The sequence below is a fragment of the Podarcis erhardii genome (genome assembly GCF_964252035.2).
Source record: "Podarcis erhardii genome assembly, chromosome: 17".
NCBI lineage: Eukaryota > Metazoa > Chordata > Lepidosauria > Squamata > Lacertidae > Podarcis > Podarcis erhardii.
The window spans coordinates 25,310,249-25,330,538 of NC_138515.1; the positions used below are offsets into that span (position 1 = coordinate 25,310,249).

The following is a 20,290-nucleotide window of genomic DNA, read 5'->3' on the forward strand; positions in this document are numbered from 1 at the left end:
GCAATAAACCGGTGGGGAGCGTCTACAGTTTGATTCCCGAAGTGAAGAGCTTCTGCGTTACTCTTTGTTAATTCCACTGTGCGCCCTTTCCAGGTGTGGTTCAACAACAAAGGCTGGCACGCCATCAGCGCCTTTCTCAACATAATGAACAATGCCATTCTGCGCGCCAACCTGCAAGAGGGAGAGGACCCCAGCGCTTACGGCATCACGGCCTTCAACCACCCTCTGAACCTCACCAAGCAGCAGCTCTCGGAAGTCGCCTTGTACGTCCCGGAAGCGGGTGGATGGGGAGAGGATCAGGGGAGAGGGGAAATTACCTCCTTAAAATTAAACAGGAGAGTTAAGTCCAGTTTCTGCTTCGGCAGCTACAGGGCGTGGTAGAAACTGGCCTGTTTCCATGGGTACTCCTAACCAAGGATGTAGCTGAGCAACGGGTTACGGTGCACCCGGTCAAATCTAGAAACTCATTTCTCACCCTCTTTTGAAATTTCTCTTTGCTCAGGATGACGACATCGGTGGATGTTTTGGTCTCCATCTGCGTCATCTTTGCCATGTCCTTTGTCCCGGCCAGCTTTGTGGTTTTCTTGATCCAGGAGCGTGTCACTAAGGCCAAGCACCTTCAGTTCATCTGTGGCGTGAAGCCAGTGACCTACTGGCTGGCTAATTTTGTCTGGGATATGGTAAGGCTATATATGTTTCTGCATTATCCCCCCGCCCACACTTTTGTCTTTAGAGAGAGAACACATTCTATCAAAGAGTGCATCTGAAGTGTGTATTGCATGCCTATCCCCACACTCTGACCTGCTAAGAGAGTAATATAGGCATCATGAAGTCTCATCAGGCTTCCTTCCCTTTTCTGTCCATCTACCTGACACTGTTGTGCGAAGGAGGGGAGAGAATTCTGCTTCCTGCACCATCTTTGTCTCACTGTGGTTGCAGTCTGGAGAAGCTCAGTCCTATTGGGAATAAGGGAATTTCCCTTTAAAAAAGGGAAACATTGACAGCTATGTTTCTATGATAGGGGGGAACCCTACCCTATCTAACTTTTAATACTATGGTCATTTTAATCCTTTAAGCTGGAGCTATTCTGATTGCATTTTCCTTTCTCTCTTTTCAACTTGCAGTGCAACTATGTAGTTCCAGCCACCTTGGTCATCATCATCTTCATTGGCTTCCAGCAGAAATCCTATGTGTCCTCAAGCAACCTTCCCGTGCTGGCTCTTCTCCTCTTGCTCTATGGGTAAGGGAGGCCCTTTCGGCTCAGGTGCTGACGACCGATCAAGATGTAGCAATGGGGTTCCTTAATGTCACATCCTTTCTGTTTCCCAGGTGGTCCATAACGCCTCTCATGTACCCGGCATCCTTTGTTTTCAAGATCCCTAGCACAGCATACGTGGTGCTCACCAGTGTGAACCTCTTCATCGGTATTAATGGGAGTGTTGCCACTTTTGTCCTCGAGCTTTTCACCAGCAATGTGAGTTCTTGGTGGCCGCAGCCAGCATGCTTTGCTGTTTGCTGTGCTTTATTTTTGTTTTTTTTTAAGATTTGATAAAAGTTGAATTGATTAATTCAGCCTGCTCCGTGGCCTTTCAGATTTCAGCACAGAAATACTAGATGGTTACTAAAAGGTGAATTAGTTACATCTTCGTGATTTTGCTTAGATTTCCTGATTTATTCCAATTGAGAAATATTGCCGGAATTCAGAATCCTTTAAAAAAAATTACATCTTTGAGTTGATAAGCAAAAGGAATGGATGTACATTCTGTAGCAATAGAGAAGTAGGTGAAAGAGACTAGGAGGAAACTGAAGTATAGATGCTCAGGTAATCCGTTTGCCCTCTATTTCATTCATTCCTCTCCTCCTAGCCTAACACTGTAACCACAGGGATGTAGCTAGTTCCTCTGGTACCCAGTGCGGCAGGGGCAGAGCAATCTGCCCATGGGGCTGCCGCCGCAATCCTTATGTGGGGGCGGCTGCCGCAAGCCTCGCGTGGGCCCCCCCAAATGGATCAACGTGTCGGCAATCCACCGAGGGGTGACAAGATTGCTCCCCGAGCGGATCTGCTGCGCCGATTGGTGCGTTGGTGATCCACCCGGGGGGGGGGCAATCTTGTCACCCTCCTTAGGCATGACACCCGAGGTGGGGCGCCCCTCCACCCCCCCATATCCCTAAGCCAGTGTGTACACAAACATGTGAATACATACAGGTAATGGCCTTTGCATGTGACTAGAAATCCAGGCAGGACCTATCAAGATCACATTAAAAATGCAGTCACAAATACCTCTGGGAGTGAAGAGACATGCTGCTATGCCATCCCTTCCAAGGAAACTGTACGGAAAAAAATATAGCTGGACCCATAGGGGCAACCGCTCTCCTTTTGTACAATGCCCCTGGATGACAAGGAGCCTAGGTGAGCCTTAGGTTCACATGCTCTCACACCCCTCTGGCATGGCCACGAGGAGATTAGAAGTTTTTGCTTCAACTAACCACAGTTCAGCATTACATCCGAACCCTAAACTGAAGTTTCCCTTACTTTATAGTTTGTTGGAACATATAACCCATGGTTTGAAGCTGCCTTATTCCAGACAAACCACAGTTCATATTAAGCACAGTTTTGTTGGCTTCAGATGAAACAAAAGCTGCGGTTTATCCAAAACAGTAGCAAAAGCTTCCACACTTCTTGTGGCCATGCTGGAGTAAAAGAAAAGTGTGTGACTCTGACATTCATCTAGGCTCAGTCTTGTGTGACATCTGAACCAGATCAGGTTCTGTTTCAGAGTTCAACACTGGAGGGTTCTGGTCCATTTGGATTGAACACAGTGGACCAATTTGCCTGTCAGAGTAAGGCAAGCAGCATGCTAGTGAACACCGCCCAGTTGCTCCTGCCTTGCCGTTCTCCTTGCACAGACAAGCCATGGAGCTTGGACTGTTGTTATGTCCAAACTGGGATTGTGATTTGTTTTTTCTGGGGAAAAAGTTGAGGAAGCCAAAGTCTGAACCTGGCATGTTCAGGAAAAACAAAGCACAACCTTGGTTCGTATGTAACAGCAAGCCAAGTGTGCTGGTCCCAGGGGGAAGGTTACCGTTGGCGTAGTCAAAGTCCAGTCCTGGGTCAATAGCCTGGAAACAGTTCCGAAGGAGCAGGACGAGGTCCAAAGCAGGAAGCCGGGCGGGGACAGGAACACTGGAGGAACAGGACCGGATGCTGGCCAAAACAGCTCTTCATCGACGTTGCTCCCGCAACCTGGGACCGGGCTAACTGGCCTTTATCTTCTCTGAGGCCAGGGGTGGTCCCAGCCCCCAGGAGACCCGCCACTCTTGGCCTTAAGGCGAGCACTCCTCCGGGGAGAAACCAGTTCCCTTCGCCTCTCTGCCCTTCGCCTCTGCAGTTCAGGAGAGGCTAAAGGGTTACTGGGCCCAGGGGGAGACTCACCTGCAGGCACTGAGTCCTCAGCCACCTCTGGAGCCAGAGTAGATTCACCTGGTGCCTGCTCCTGAGGATCCAGCACAGGTGCAGGTGCTTCAGAATCAAGGCCCTGCCCCAGTTCAGCCGGCCCTGGAGGCAGGGACTCCTGTGCAGGCTGGGATTCCTCTGGTTCAGCCTCTGAATCGGAATCCCAGGCCATCACACCAAGGCTTGATGGCCTGTTGCTTGTATCAGTGGAAAAGCAGAGCTTCAGGGCTGCATGCACTAGCACCCTGTTCGCTCATGGTAAGCCATTAATTTTGGCTTCAATAATGCGACGTTGCCCTTAAATCTGCCACATTTTTTACCCAAAACCAACCTGAATTCTTTTATGCCAAAGAAATAAGTCCTTAATCTCGAAATCAGTTTAGTCTTTAATTTCAGTGGGTGCATGCTTCACTCTTTCTGGATATGTTCTCTGAGTTTTTCCATTCTCTGCCTCTTGATATGTGTCCCTTTTTCGTTGTCGTGGTAAATTTCCAAGCAACTGACTGCCACTGATTTTGTGTCTTTAGAAGCTGACCAACATCAATGACATCCTGAAGTCAGTATTCCTCATCTTCCCCCATTTCTGCCTGGGCCGGGGCCTGATTGACATGGTGAAAAATCAAGCTATGGCAGATGCCCTAGAAAGATTTGGTAAGTGAGGTGTTGGCCTAGTGGCATCATCCTGTTGACATGCACCCAAGGAAACGGGGGCAATTGGCAGGCCCCCAGCTGGCTCCAGCCCACCGGCCGGTGTGCCAGGCAAACTCCGGTCCTTGGTGCAGCATAAATCTGCGGCCCAGGTTTCAGAAGACTGAGCACGCTATGCAGCAGAGAAAACACCGCGCAAACAGAAGTGGCACAAGAGGCTGTGTGGGCATATTTACAAGCAGGTTTATTCAGCGTAGATCAGGACAAAAGGAAAACATGTCTGATCTCCTTCGTGTCCAAAGCAAAACAGGAAACTATACACAATCGGAAGTTCCCAGCATACTCTGCTGGAATGTAAACAGACATGTGACATGCAACAATACCACGCATCTGTCCCTTAAGGTGGAACGGAATTCTCAACATGTCCTAGATTGTGGAGACTTGGGCTGTAAGGCACTGTTAGGTGGATACTCTGAAATCAAACAACCCACATTTTGCACTGAGAAGACTGAATTTTACAACCTGTATAAAGTATTCAAATTAAGAGCATTTGTGTACTCTTATTTATTCTGCAATTCTTAACCATTTTACACAATGTGGAGGGAGGGCAAAATAATTATTCTCTTCTCCACCACAACCATTGGAAACCTAATTTGCAAATGACTGAAATCAGCATTAGAACATCTCAGATGCCAGCATCAGGTTTGCTGAGTGTTTAAATTGTGTCTCTGTTGTGACGAACATCTGAGGTATATTAAAGATCAGTACAGTGTGTGTTGCTCTTACATACGAGCTTGTTGCATACAGTGTTGTAATAGGGAGCCTTCCTAGACGTCTGATCGGACAGTTGAATGACAGCCTCTGCTCTTCCCCATTAGGCGAGAACCGCTTTGTCTCTCCTCTCTCCTGGGACCTGGTGGGACGGAATCTCTTCGCCATGGCTGTGGAAGGAGTCGTCTTCTTCCTCATCACTGTGCTTATCCAGTACAGGTTCTTTATCAAATCCAGGTAAAATGGCCTTTGTGACAATGAACACCCAACCTGGGGAAAGGCATATGCAGATTTTGAGGACCCAAATTATTGGGGGGGGGGAGCGCGGCCAAGACAAGAGTCTCTACCACACCTCCCCACAGTAAGCGAAGTCAGAAAAGAGGAAACACAGGGAGCAATAATAGCACCAGAAACCCATGCTTCATTCATTCATTCAAAAGCATTTTATCCCACTCTTCAGCCAAAAATAAACTCCCCGAGCTGCCTTCAAATGTTAAGGCTCACACCTTAAAATGTAAGGTGGGAAGTGGCTTGCGAAGTTGTGTGTTAATTTCCAGGAGGTGCTGGGAGCTGGCTATTAGCTAAAGAGTGAGTTTCAACCTTAATTACAAAAGAGATTGGGTACTCCACCTTTGGAATGGGATCCAGAAGTCTAGGACTGGTCTGCCTGTTACTGAATGCATTATCAGTGCACAAACCTGACCTCCAAGTGATGCATCCCCCCCCCCACAGAACTGGCAATGCTAAACTTCCGCCTGTGCATGAAGAGGATGAAGACGTGAACAGAGAACGGCAGAGGATCCTTGGTGGTGGTGGGCAGAGTGATATCTTAGAAATCAAAGAACTAACCAAGGTGAGAAGACAAGCGAGAAGTTCTTTGGGCATGCTGTGCATGGGGAAAGCTTGCATTTCCATTGCCACTGATGCATGGGGCCTAGCAACCCCCTAATGGTGCTGCTGTACAATTTCCTGCTGATGGATGCCTGAAATTATGGAGCAAGTGTTGATAGCGACTGTGGCGATCACACAGGGTCCCCGGACGTTTCACTGTCTAATTGATCCCTGCGCCACCACTTTATTTCTCGCTGCCACCACCCAGGCCCTACCTGGTACAAAACTGAGTCCAGTCAGGGTTAAATTGGAACATAAACTTCTGTTTATTTATTGCAGTTTAACAAGCGTGTGGTTTCATAAATGGTATCAGTCAATTACAATCATAGAATCATAGAATCATAGAATCATAGAGTTGGAAGAGACCACAAGGGCCATCGAGTCCAACCCCCTGCCAAGCAGGAAACACCATCAGAGCACTCCTGACATATGGTTGTCATGCCTCTGCTTAAAGACCTCCAAAGAAGGAGACTCCACCACACTCCTTGGCAGCAAATTCCACCGTCGAAGAGCTCTCACTGTCAGGAAGTTCCTCCTAATGTTTAGGTGGAATCTTTTTTCTTGTAGTTTGGAACCATTGCTCCATGTCCGCTTCTCTGGAGCAGCAGAAAACAACCTTTCTCCCTCCTCTATGTGACATCCTTTTATATATTTGAACATGGCTATCATATCACCCCTTAACCTCCTCTTCTCCAGGCTAAACATGCCCAGCTCCCTTAGCCGTTCCTCATAAGGCATCGTTTCCAGGCCTTTGACCATTTTGGTTGTCCTCCTCTGGACACGTTCCAGTTTGTCAGTGTCCTTCTTGAACTGTGGTGCCCAGAACTGGGGTGCTTATCCAGACCTATAACTTCCACTACCTGCTCTCACTCACCAAACCACCTCTCAGATATTTACTTGTCTTCCTAGCCCCTAACTGTTCCTGACTCAGCTTATTTCGCTACACTAACTCAACCTACCCACAAGCTCTATCCCAATTCACTCCCACTCCAACCAACCACCCAACTCCCAACAAACTGCCCCCTTTGCTCCTCCCAGAGCTGGTTTTATAGTCCCTCTGACTCCACCCCCCTGGGTTGTGATTGGGCAACCTGTTTAACTATTTCACCTCCAGCACTCTCATATGTTAACGTCACAGCGACCATTCTGTGACACCCCAAATTCATGGGGTTCACTCTCTATTTTCATGCATTCCCTAGAATCAAAAGGGATTGCCGCTGTTGATAATGGTCTGCATTTCAAACAGAAAGAACCTCTCACTCATTGAATCAACCTATGAACAGGGCTATGCTAACTAGCTCTGCCTCCCAGCACTATGCACATCAGATGATTGCCCTACTTCCTGCCATCAGTGCTGCTAGGGACAGAGGCGGTTTTAGGGTAGTGTGACCGGTTCAACTGCACTAGGTGCCACAACAACAATGCAGAACAGAGTGTGGGAGAGGTGTGTGTGCACCAAATTTTATCATCACACAGAGTGCTGCTGAAATTTGAGAGTCCAAAGTCTGCCACTAGAACCATTAGTTCAGGCATAGGCAAACTCGGCTCTCCGGATGTTTTGGGACTACAGTTCCCATCATCCCTGACCACTGGTCCTGTTAGCTAGGGATGATGGGAGTTGTAGTCCCAAAACATCTGGAAGGCCGAGTTTGCCTATGCCTGGATTAGTTGGTATGGACCCATTCATGCATTTGTTGATCATATAAGTGCTTTTCCCCCATATACACTTGCTGGGATTTGCCGAATTTACAAACAAGTAGGACAAATTCTAGAGGTCTTTTGAGAAACTGAACCATAGGCAGAGGCCCTGCTACTGATTTTGCCAAAGAAGAGAAATGCACTCGTAGAGGATGTAAAGCTTAGCTGTTGCCAGCTATGAGCAAATTTCTGTTCTTCATTCCAGGTATACAGAATGAAACGAAAGCCTGCTGTGGATAGGATCTGTGTTGGAATTCCACCCGGAGAGGTAAGATTTCCAAGTCATTGTTTGCATGTACTGTATTTTTCGCTCTATAAGACACACTTTTTCCCCTCCAAAAATTAAGGGGAAATGTGTGTGCTTCTTATGGAGCGAATGCAGGCTCCATGGCTTCAGCGATAGCAACGTGAAGCCTCCGAAGCGCAGTGGGAGCGCTCCCGCCACGCTCCGGAGGCTTCGTGTTGCTTTCACTGAAGCCTGGAGAGTGAGAGGGGTCGGTGCGCACCAATCCCTCTTGCTTTCCTGGCTTTGCTTCGCTGGAGAGGCGCTGTGCGGCTTTCCCTCTCTGTGCAGCACCCCTTCAGCGAAGCGGGAGGAGAAATGGAAAGGGCTCCGTTTCTCCTGCTTCTTCGCTGAAGGGGCGCTGCGCAGAGAGGGAGAGAATTATTTTTTTCTTGTTCTCCCCCTCTCAAACTAGGTGCATCCTATGGTTGGGTGCGTCCTATAGAGCGAAAAATACAGTATTTAGTGAAACATTGCTCAAGATGCAAGGCTCTTCTCGGGGACACTGGAAATCCCACACAAACATATTCTACTCTGGCCAGCACAAGCTCCCTCGGCTAAAAATAAAGTAGCCGTTTCCCTGCCATGGAATCTCCCACCATTACCAACTGCTCTGCCCATGGCTCCTTCTGTTTTCATGCAACAACACAAGGAATGTGTGAGAGATGAATGGGGCATGTGCTGATCCGGTCTTTTTAATGTTTGCAGTGCTTTGGACTCCTGGGTGTGAATGGTGCTGGCAAATCCTCCACTTTCAAGATGTTGACAGGAGATACGGATGTTACGGGAGGAGATGCTTTCCTTAAGGGAAACAGGTATGAAAAGAAATGGCGGCTCCTTCTGCAGAAAGCCATGTTTTTCATTGGCCTTTCTGTCTGCTGTTGCACTTTCAGAGCAGATGTGATTTCATTGCCACTCACAGCAAAAGTTGGTTTGGTCTGTGAGACTAGATTGTGCTGCCCTGTTGGGGCAGTGACATGCTCATGGTTGCTGTATGTATTCCATGCAAGGGAAGAACTTGGTATTGGTCACACTATTTAACATCCTGAGAAACACCCGTTTTCATTTATTTAAACAACCCTGATTTTCCAGGCTGAGAAGTTCAGCTTGTCACAGCCAGTGAAATCTGGGAAGCCAAAAGAAGGGATCAGTAGGATCTCCAGCGATCAGAACACGGCTTAGGCCACAGCTGTGCGCATGCCGAGATTCTGAAGGAGTGCAGAAAAAGTGTAGAATATAATATTGGGTGCATAACTTTTTTAATGGTTTCTGTCCTAGACATAACCCCGGAGAACAAATCCCACAAAACTCAAAGTGGGGCTTGTTTCAGCAGAGACTTGCACTGCATGAAATGAAATTACATTTCATCGAATAAAATGAGACTACAGTGGTATCTCTGGTTATGTACTTAATTCATTCCAGAGGTCCGTTCTTAACCTGAAACTGTTCTTAACCTGAAGCACCACTTTAGCTAATGGGGCCTCCTGCTGCTGCCACGTGATTTCTGTTCTCATCCTGAAGCAAAGTTCTTAACCCAAGGTAATATTTCTGGGTTAGCGGAGTCTGTAACCTGAAGCGTATGTAACCTGAAGCATATGTAACCTGAGGTACCACTGTAGTCCTCAAGGTCCTCAAGTTTGCAAGTCCATAACTTGCAACTGTAGGTGCTAAAAGTTTAGGAGCCTGGAGGGTGGCTGAATAAGATTTTCAGTTGTGGCTTTGATACTCTGCACAACCCTTGCCCCTCCCTATGGCTAGAAAAACTAGGGTTATGCAAATGTGCTTTCACTTCCTAATTTGAATTTTCATAATGTTTGGCAGCTCTGTTCATTAACATGAGCCAGAAGGAAAGACATAGAATTCAACACCATGATCACAAACTCTGTATTGAAATGCACCATTTCCAAAAGTCTTGATTGACATTAGTAAGGTTGTTGCCACAACAATTTTGTTGAACAGTCTGTTTAGCACTTCCAATACATCCTTTTAAAATTCTGACTTAATTCCATGTAGTGGTATTTTTTTTTGCATTAGCTGTCAACGTCTGATAATTCCCAATTGCTCGGTCCACCACAACCCACCCTGTGCTGAACCACTAGCAAAACACTCAAGATCTGCATCTTCTCTCGTTGCAGTATTTTGTCTAACATCCAAGACGTCCACCAGAATATGGGATACTGCCCTCAGTTCGATGCCATAAATGAGCTGCTGACGGGGAGAGAACACCTGGAATTATTTGCACTCTTAAGAGGCGTCCCTGAGAAAGAAGTCTGCAAGGTAAAAAAAAATCAAGGTGACAGGACAGGGACAACCAGTGCTAATTACTGCAACAAACTCCATAGGGTTGGTGATGAAGGGGAGGGAGCAAAGGGGGCATTTATCTCTGTTTGCTTTAAAGCATTCAGGTAGGTAGCCGTGTTGGTCTGATGCAGTCAAAATAAATAAAAAATTGTCCAGTAGCACCTTGTTATTTTTGTTGTTTAGTCGTTTAGTCATGTCCGACTCTTCGTGACCCCATGGACCAGAGCATGCCAGGCACTCCTGTCTTCCACTGCCTCCCGCAGTTTAGTCAGACTCATGCTGGTAGCTTCAAGAACACTGTCCAACCATCTCTTCCTCTGCTGTCCTCTTCTCCTTGTGCCCTCCATCTTTCCCAACATCAGGGTCTTTTCCAGGGAGTCTTCTCTTCTCATGAGGTGGCCAAATTATTGGAGCCTCAGCTTCATGATCTGTCCTTCCAGTGAGCACTCAGGGCTGATTTCCTTAAGAATGGATACGTTTGATCTTCTTGCAGTCCATGGGACTCTCAAGAGTCTCCTCCAGCCCCATAATTCAAAAGCATCAATTCTTCGGCACCTTAGAGTAGCACCTTAGAGCAGTGTTTCCCAACCTTGGGTCTCCAGCTGCTGTTGGACTACAATTCCCATCATCCCTGACCATTGGTCTTGCTAGCAAGGGATGATGGGAGTTGTAGTCCAAAAACAGCTGGAGACCCAAGGTTGGGAAACACTGCCTTAGAGCACCTTAGAGACCAACTAAGTTTGTTCTGGGTATAAGCTTTTGTGTCTGCATGCACATGAAAGCTTATACCCAGAACAAACTTAGTTGGTCTCTTACTTTATTTATTTAAAGTAAATAATTTTTTTATTTACTTTAAAACATTTCTATCTTCTTCACCAGAAGCATGTGGTGGCTTGCAACAATGATCTAAAGCAGTAAGTAAATGCACACACAATAGGAATGTTTGCAAAACAACAATGCTGCAGCAAAGCCCGATGGGCATAACATTCTGGCTGTGCCATCAGCTTCCTTTGACTGGATATATATAGTCATGTTTTTCAGAGGATCAAAGGCAGCTTGAAAAAGAGGCCCCCACTTATTATGATGTACAGCAAGCCACTTACACAACACTGGGCATTTTTTGAATTGTTTCCAATTGAACAGAGGCAGAAGCGGGTAAAAAGGAAGGTGCAAATACACCGTGGGAAGTGAACTGAGCCACTTTCAACTTTCTTTAGAAACGACACTATTGTCAAGTCTCCAACCTTAAAGAACCTGGAGGTGCTTCAGCCTCATTTGCTGTGCTGAATGGCCTGGAATATATAACAGACAGTTAAAAACTAAGTAGGATTCTGGAGTCGCAAACAGCAGCTTTTTAAAGCTGCAAAGAGCCTGGAGGTTGTTCTTCTCTGTTCATATTGCCCTCTTATCTGGCAGGTTGGTGAATGGGCTGTTCGCAAGCTGGGCCTCGTGAAGTATGCAGAAAGATGTGCCGGCACCTACAGCGGTGGGAACAAGCGCAAGCTGTCAACTGCCATGGCCCTAATCGGAGGGCCTCCTGTGGTGTTCCTGGTGAGTAGGGTGTTGCTCACATTAGCAATGCGTATTCTGCAAAAAGGCAATTCTAGTACCAGTTCTTTTTTTCCCCTTTCCCCCCCTTTTTCAATAACATTTTATAAATTTTCCAGAATAAATAAATAACAACAATGCATTAAAATATCAACATTGTATAAAAAAGAGGGGGGAGCAAGTATCATGAACAATTTTTTAAACTATTATTTCAGTTGACTTCCCTCCACTCCCCCTCTTGGTTTCATTGTTTAGTACTTATTCATGCACGTCCATAAAACCTTATATTCTTAACAATCCAATTTTAAAACCTTTTCATCTTATTACAATTGAGTTTTAAAAGTTATACCAATGTAGGAATCTATACACAAAGCTTCCAAAAAAATAATAATACATTCATTAAATAATTGTCCCTGCTTGGGGTTTCAAATTATTTAATATGCTCTGCATAGTTCACTGATTTATTTTGCCAATCTTCTTTATCTTCTTTGGTGATCTATAGGGATGGGATGGTCTTGGCCTGGGATCCACTCTCAAATACAGGAACCAAGTCCTTCTCTCAATAAGTCCATCAAATCCTGTACATCTCAGTATCATAACTTAAGGGGTTTTTTAACAACAAACATTTTCCACATTCTCTTCAAATCTTTAGAGGGATGCAGGTGGCACTGTGGGTTAAACCACAGAGCCTAGGACTTGCTGATCAGAAGGTCGGTGGTTCGAATCCCACGACAGGGTGAGCTCTCATTGCTCAGTCTGTGCTCCTGTCAACCTAGCAGTTCGAAAGCACCTCAAAGTGCAAGTAGATAAATAGGTACTGCTCCGGCGGGAAGGTAAACGGTGTTTCCGTGCGCTGCTCTGGTTTGCCAGAAGCAGCTTGGTCATGCAGGCCACATGACACGGAAGCTGTACGCCGGCTCCCTTGGCCAATAAAGCAAGATGAAAGCCGCAACCCCAGAGTCGGCCACAACTGGACCTAATGGTCAGGGGTCTGTTTACCTTTACCTTCAAATCTTTATATGTCTTTCCCCAGGCCTCTAGTACCACTTCTTAAATAGTAGTTATTATAATGTCCAACTGCCATGGGAAACAGCTCAGGTTCAAGGAGGCACTAATGCAGCTGGTCTTTTAGCAAAACTGATGGAATGAGCTCTGCTTCATGATGGTTGAGGAAGGGAAGGCGTGATGGAGCTTATCATCATGAAATGATGCTCTGGCGAGTAAGATCAGTGCTTATTTATTATATCTCAATTGCAGGATGAGCCGACCACAGGAATGGACCCCAAGGCCCGCCGTTTCCTTTGGAACTGCGCCCTGAGCGTCATCAAGGAGGGAAGGTCTGTGGTCCTTACATCTCACAGGTAAGCTGGGGGGGGGGCATTCTTAGCTGCTATTTGCATCACACAGCACAGTGGTGTGTTTCAGTCACTGTTTCATTTTTGGTTGCAAGTGGATTGTGACCAAAAAAAGGAGCTGTCATCATCTAGCTAAAGAAGCTGTTTAAAACGCCATTTGAGTCCACTGGGAACATAGAATGGATGCTAAAATCCCTTTCATCGAAATGAATGAGACATGTTTAATTTTGGCTGGATTTAGTGTAAATTGTACAAAAACTTCAGACAGACACACAACGTGAAACAGAACACAGCACGATATCCTAACAGTACTGAATATTCTTTTTAAAATTGATTTTTAAATTCAAGTAACAAAACATAGCCATACAAGGAAAAAAGAGAGCTTAGTAGTTGTACAGAAAATGACAAAAATAGCAGCTGATGGTAGCAGTTTCAGATGTGATAATTATTATTATTAATATTAATATTATTAAGTATCAAGGTCTTGTCACTTAGTGGTAGAGCACATGTCTGTCCTGAGATATTTCTGTCTCAGCTAGGAGGGTGCCAAAGACCTGAAACTAGACCTGGCGCTGCTACCAGCCAGACTTGGCAGTACTGAGCTAGCTAGAAGGACAATTGCTCTCTCTTTTTAAAAGAATGCAGCTTCTAGTATTGAAGATTCTAAAGACTGCATATCCAGGTCTTCATTTTTGTTTGAGGATGTAAAACTGTGCCATGCAAAAGTGATTTTGCAAACTTGCTGGAACCTTTATTTGCGCAATTTAACTCCTTTGTTCTCTTACCCACAGCATGGAAGAATGTGAGGCCCTGTGCACTCGAATGGCGATCATGGTCAATGGGCGGTTCAGGTGCCTTGGCAGTGTCCAGCACCTGAAGAACAGGTAAGCGCCACTGCTTTATGCTTGCTGCCTTTGCACAGGTGGATGCATGTGAGCATTTCCAGAATCTGCTTCAGAATAGATTGCATGCAGCCAACAAATAGGTGTAACTGTACTTATTTTGAAGTCTGTTCTGGATCATCTGATAAATTAATGGATTACATTTATTCACATTTGCATAATATCAAAACAACACTATCAGCACCCTTTTTAAAATAATGATGCTTTAGGTACCTTACAACTTAATAAACAAAAACAGTTAGGAGAAAAGGCCATCATTAATGTGTGTGTGTCCCCCCACCCCCTCAATCTCACACCAGAACAAAATAGCCTCAAAAAAATAACCTGGTTGTCCTTACCTCGCTGTCCTGCCATTTTAAAATCAGCCCCGTTTGATTAATAATCAGTTTAAACTTGGGGAGACATGCTGTGCCCTCTTTGAACTTCCCTTGAACTCAAACGGTTTGCTTCTCAGTACAGTGGTACCTCAGTTTAAGAACAGCCCTGTTTACGAACTATTCGGTTTATGAACTCTACAAAACTAGAAGTAATGTCCCGGTTTGCAAACTTTACCTTGGTCTACGAACAGAAGCCGAATGGTGGAAGGGCACTGGTGGCGAGAGGCCTCCTTAGGGAAAGTGTGCCTTGGTTTAAGAACAGTTTTGGTTTAAGAATGGACTTCCGGAACAGATTAAGTTCGTAAACCGAGGTACCACTGTAGATATGTTGTATACGATTGCGCTGTTGGTTGATTAGCCTAAAAGTTAAATCAGTTGAAGCTCTCCTGCATAGTCTTGTGTTCATTCTACTTCTGTTAAGATCTTTACCAAACACCTACTGTGTTTTTAAGCTACAGGAATAAAAAACGCTCCATTTTTTGAAGGCTACTCTGTTGAAAGTCCCACACTTTCCTCCGTTTGTTTTTTGCAGGTTTGGAGATGGCTACACAATCATAGTGCGAATAGCAGGGGCAAACCCTGACCTGAAGCCTGTTCAAGACTTCTTTGAGCTCGCCTTCCCGGGCAGTGTGCTGAAGGAGAAGCATTGCAACATGCTGCAGTACCAGCTGCCCTCCTCTCAGTCTTCTCTGGCTCGGATATTTAGCATCCTCTCCCAGAACAAAAAGAGACTCCACATAGAAGACTACTCCGTTTCACAGACCACACTTGACCAAGTAAGTTTCTCATATCTTAAGGGCAGTGCTCATATTGAGTGGAAACCCAGAAGCTCTTCAGTTGCTTTTTGTAGGATTTTTGAGTCCAGGAGAGTTCAGAGGGCCAGACAGATAGGTCCGGAGAGTCACATTTGGCCCTCAGGCATCTGCCCTAGGGTTTTATCATGGAGATGCCACCCAAAAAACCCCCCAAAAGCTCCTCTCCACCTTGGACAATTTCAGCCCTGGTCATAGTATGCAAAGTTATCTAGCCCATTCACCATTGCCATCATGTTGCAAAGCACCATGTGCCCAAACCACGCTGGCAGAAGAAAGATATGTGCAGCCCCTTTCACAGGGCCTAGCTGTGGAGGAACTCTGGGGAATTATTGTTCCATGAGAAGCATGGGGTGAAGTTCCACACGCTTGTGGCTCACTTGATGACCTACTTGCATGTGTGAACCAGTTGACGTCCCCTTAGAGCACAGCTTTCCAAACTGTGTGTCACAACACTTTAGTGTGTCGGCTGCAGTGTGTAGGTGTGTCGGTACAATATGTGTCCATATCTCTTACAAGGGGTTAGTTGACCCTCAGGTTTGCTAGTAAAACTGAATTACTGTGTGGCAAAATGATGCATGTCTGAAAAGTGTGTCACCAGCGTTAAAAGTCTGGAAAGCCCTGCCTTAGAGTATCTTTCGCCAGAACCTGAAGACCGGCCTTTTTTCTGTATGCATTTAAATGTGTACTTTTCTGTTTGTTTTAAATTTCTGCTTGATTGAATGTTTAACAGCTGTTCCGATAATTTTGTGTGCGTATATGTTGGGGACTGGGCAGAGGAGGAGGAATGGTGGAGACCGTCTCCCCTTCCTGACCCTTCCAGAGAGGAGGAAGAGGAAGACAGTATAGATTTACAACAGGGGTTTGCGGGAGGTCACAGATCAGAGGCAGATGAGGGGGAAAGTTGGGAAGTCAAGGGAGAGCCAGAACAACAACACCCAGCAGACACGTTGTCATTAGAAAGCATTCCAGACCCTCTGTCAGAGGCTTTATGCTGTCAAGCCGGCATAGATAAAACTCCGGGCTCACAGCCAGTTCCAATCTATTTGATTTATTGATAAAGTTCAAAAGTACATCTCCAGTGTTTCAATTAACGTCCAATCCCTTTGGCACAGTTGCCGCCTCTGCTTTCCCCCCCTTTTTTTACCCAGCATGCAAGTCTGCGGAAACCCCGCCCCTGACTTCCTCTGTGTACAGAATGACTTGTTCCAGGCTCATCCTCCTACCCCCCTGCCTCTGACTCGCTGTCAGACGACAGGCTGCTAATGATCTTTTTAGGCTCTCTATAAGTGCTGGTTTCTGTTCTTAAATCTTCTCCCATCTTCCTTTCCCTGACACCCTCCATCTCCCAGAACCTGATGAGCCTTAAAAGTAGGAGAGCAAAGAGCTCAAAGACAGAGGGCACTTAGCGGCACCCGTAGAGATGATGATGATGATGAATGAGGAAGTGGGAGGGATGGGGGGTGGAGATTCCCTCAGGACAATGCCATTATCCAAGAGGCTGGGTTCTATAGCCTCTCTCTGTAAATATTGAAATAAAAAAGGACGGTAAGAAACCTTTTCTTGTCTTTATACTTTCCTGGACAACCAGCCGGGAGCTGCTGACAGCATCCTGATAGTACCGTATTTTTCGCTCTATAAGACGCACCAGACCACAAGACGCACCTAGTTTTTGGAGGAGGAAAACAAGAAAAAAAAATTCTGAATCTCAGAAGCCAGATCAGCAAGAGGGATCGCTGCACAGTGAAAGCAGCAATCCCTCTTGCTGTTCTGGCTTCTGGGATAGCTGTGCAGCCTGCATTCGCTCCATAAGACGCACACACATTTCCCCTTACTTTTTAGGAGGGGAAAAGTGAGTCTTATAGAGCAAAAAATATGGTATATTATGATGGTGCGCTTTCTTTTTTGTGTGTTGCAACCTGATCTGGGTTCAAAAGTAGAACAGGACCCATTTTAAATTAATGGGCATGACTAACTTTAGTGGGCAAAGCTTAGAGGGATGTATCCCAATAATAATAAAAATATCAACAACTTATCCTAGTCTTTCTACCTTTTCTCCCTCTCAGGTATTTGTAAACTTCGCCAAGGACCAAAGCGATGATGACCACACAAAGGACTTGTCGTTGCACAAAAACCAGACTGTTGTAGATGTCTCACTTCTGACTTCCTTTTTGAAAGATGAAAAGGTGAAAGAAAGCTATGTATGAGCAGCCCTGTTGCAAAGGGTGCAGCAGCCGTTCTGAGCAGAAAGGTGAAGGCAGACATCCTTTCTGTGCCATAGTGGGGAGATCGTCCCACGAGCAAAGAGACAAGAGGATACAGAGAGGAAGGAAATAAAACTGAACGTGTGTTTTTTTTTACTAGTAACCATTTGATGCAATGCAACTCAATGCAAAGAAATCAATATTCCATTACGGAGGCAGTGCCTCTTGGAGATGTTGCCTTGTTGTACTGTTCTCTAGTGAAAGACTTGAATCTAGTTGTTCTTTCGTTATAATAACTCTGTGAAATTCTGGTATGGTGCCACTTTCTGCTATGTGGTCTTCTGCCATACTCCTGCTTGTTTCTACTTAGTACGTTTCCCGGCCAGGGGTGGCGCAACAACTGCTCAGAGGATTCTTGGCCAGTAATTATTTATTTGCCATTTTAAGGCATGCATTGCCCTTCCAGAGGGCGGGTGGAATTGCTGTGGCGCAACATCCATTGCTGGCAATGAGTGTACCGGCGAAACCAGTGCCAATTCTTCACCACGTAATGCATTGTTGTGGCCTTATTTAAGTATTAGCGGTTGGGACCCCTTAACTACACAAGTTTAGGGGGATGAGGTGGAAGATCACCGTTGGCCTTACCAGCGGGCCGTGAAGCACACCATCTCAAAACACGCATAAAAACAACAACAAATCACTTAGTTTCTTATTAGGGTGCAGCAGAATTAACAACCAACCATGGAAACATTTGAGAGGATTTCTGTCCCAATGGTATGGTGACCAATTGCTCATTCTTCCACTCTGCTTTCGTGAAGCCATTTTCAGCTTTTGTTAAGAATCAAGTTTGATATGTCTGTTTTCATTGCAACAGTATTATTTAAATGTGACCTGGCACCTTCTGGGGATAGGTGGAGATGCTGTCACGCCTCCCTTGTCCCAAAGTATCAAATCACTTTCAGTCTTGGGTCTATATTACGCCAAGTGTCTAGAACCTAGATTCATTTGTACAAACGGTCACATTTCTTTTTCTAGTCTAGCAACCCTTTCCCCAGTTTTGGTAATCATACAATGTACTGTGATAGGTTTTCCCACGTTAGAAGTCAAGCCATGTTTCTCTGACGCATGATGGACATTGCTGCCACTTGTTCCTTTCGAAGTCCTGTCATCTATCCCATCCCAGTTTAGGCGTGGCAATCCCAGTCTAGTTTACTAGACTGAATCAACTGAAAAATATGAAGTGATCTTTTAAAGGTGATTTGCAAAACAGTTGCTCATTTGGGAAGCAATCAGAATGTTTTGTTTTAGGAAAAAAAGGTCAATCGAGTAGGTACTTTTATGCAAGGCTAGGCTTAGTGGGAAAATGGCTGTGGGCAATTCTTTGTAACACTGGACTGTCTTTCTTTTAAACAAAAACTGGAGTTTACCAAACATCATCATGCCTGCAACAGGACCATGTCCTTATTCCAATATGACAGTGCAAGGCAGAAAAGGCTGGTTACAGCAAAGGTCTTTGAAAGCAAATGGGACAGGCGTCTGGATCCTACACGTTTATTCAGAAACTGTCCTGAGTGCCCATACAACTAGCTTTTGCTAGAGTATGCCCAAACGCCTTTTGTCATCCTTTAACATCCTTTTCCATCCAAGCCACTAGTCACAAAATGCCTATAGCTCATGCAACTCAATGCTGGGTGCTTCTCTTTTCCCCGCAGAGGATACTATGAATAGTTAGTACTCAGCCGCTGTTTGGCAATACTAACGCACAAGAGTGCTTAACTGATTGTACACAATGGTCAGCCTCTCTGGGCATAATATAAACTTAAAGTGCCCTTTTAATGTATTATTTAGAATAATACTTGCAATTTTGCCCAAGAAAGACACAGTCCAAACAAGAGGTTAAGCTCCTCTACATGTCTACTCAGAAGTCTTGTTTCATTTGAGTTCAGTGACTATTGCTCCCATGCAAATGCTATAGGGTTGCAGCAAGAGTTTGAAATGAGAGACACGTAGAGAGGACTGCACTGTAAATCTTAACTGCTTGCAAGAACACGTGCTTAACTCTTTTCATGAGAAACGAGTTCTTAGCAGTGCTTCCTGGCAGGAGTGGAGATCCAGACTAGCTTTGGCCTCATATTGAACACTTAGCACTGTGTATAATATGGTACAGTTGCCTCAAAATAGGTCACGTTACACAAGCTTTTTGTGTGGTTCTCCTCCGTGCTAAACATATTGTGATACAAAACCACTGATCATGGAACTGTGTTAAGAACACCTACCACTTCAGTATGTGTGTGGCGAAGTTGTTGCATCCCTCTGCAGTATTCGTACCGCTGTAGAGGCTCTTTGCTATCGACACTTTTTTTCCTTATAGAAGTAATATGGTAAGCATCTATTACCATGCCTTTCCTCCCAACCCAGTTTCAAACTCCTCTCCCTTTAATACGATTGGTCCTTCATTCCAAGCACTTTATGCTAGCTGTAATGGGATCTATTTTTGCACTGGAATACCCCGTTAACTTTGCAAAAAATCTAGAGCATTTTTCCTCACACACAAATTAAGTTAATCTTTTCAATGGACATTTTCATGAAAAACGAATATATATTTGTATTGCTAATAACTATTTGTGAAGTATTAATAGGCATTTGTTAATTGCCTTGTATCGAGCATAAAAAATAAAGTGTTGCTGGTCTACAATTGTGCATTTACTATTAAGACTACTGCACGAATCTATTGCCAAGTTAGAAATCATTTCCAAGTTTACTGGTAAAAAGTGCTGTTCAAAAAATCTGCCACCCCATTGCCATTTGAAGTGGCAACAGTCCAAAAATTCATTTCTGCATCGTTAAGTAGCTCAGCACCTAAAGACAATGGATCTCAGCCGCTGCATTCTCCCTTGTGAAGTCTGTAAATGAACTCTTCCTGCATCTGCAAAAAAACCCCCACCCTTGAGTTTTTAAAATAACTTTACCACCCTGACATAACTGAAGATAGCCACTTCAGTAAGGATGCTATGTCTAAAATCTGAAGCGCCAGAGGCAATTAAAA

General features: G+C 45.1%; 1 protein-coding gene and 1 long non-coding RNA gene across 2 annotated transcripts in view; one reads left to right on the plus strand and one right to left on the minus strand.

Moving 5' to 3' along the window:
• The window catches only part of ABCA1 (ATP binding cassette subfamily A member 1), a 119,439-nt gene extending 99,500 nt beyond the window's left edge, over nucleotides 1–19,939 (plus strand). Inside the window, exons 36-50 of the mRNA XM_081844697.1 lie at nucleotides 94–263; nucleotides 503–680; nucleotides 1,125–1,240; nucleotides 1,330–1,474; nucleotides 3,982–4,105; nucleotides 4,981–5,110; nucleotides 5,606–5,726; nucleotides 7,668–7,730; nucleotides 8,454–8,560; nucleotides 9,881–10,022; nucleotides 11,463–11,597; nucleotides 12,852–12,955; nucleotides 13,741–13,833; nucleotides 14,761–15,004; nucleotides 17,107–19,939. Coding sequence (XP_081700823.1) covers nucleotides 94–263; nucleotides 503–680; nucleotides 1,125–1,240; nucleotides 1,330–1,474; nucleotides 3,982–4,105; nucleotides 4,981–5,110; nucleotides 5,606–5,726; nucleotides 7,668–7,730; nucleotides 8,454–8,560; nucleotides 9,881–10,022; nucleotides 11,463–11,597; nucleotides 12,852–12,955; nucleotides 13,741–13,833; nucleotides 14,761–15,004; nucleotides 17,107–17,247 — 2,013 coding nt within the window. The 3' untranslated portion in view covers nucleotides 17,248–19,939. The remainder of the gene's footprint in view (nucleotides 1–93; nucleotides 264–502; nucleotides 681–1,124; nucleotides 1,241–1,329; nucleotides 1,475–3,981; nucleotides 4,106–4,980; nucleotides 5,111–5,605; nucleotides 5,727–7,667; nucleotides 7,731–8,453; nucleotides 8,561–9,880; nucleotides 10,023–11,462; nucleotides 11,598–12,851; nucleotides 12,956–13,740; nucleotides 13,834–14,760; nucleotides 15,005–17,106) is intronic.
• On the minus strand, nucleotides 11,682–12,838 carry LOC309332640. Its single transcript, XR_014152274.1, has 2 exons — nucleotides 12,600–12,838; nucleotides 11,682–12,232 (listed from the first exon to the last, which is right to left on the minus strand). It is a non-coding gene; the product is annotated as an uncharacterized lncRNA (long non-coding RNA).
• Nucleotides 19,940–20,290: the final 351 nt, after the last annotated feature.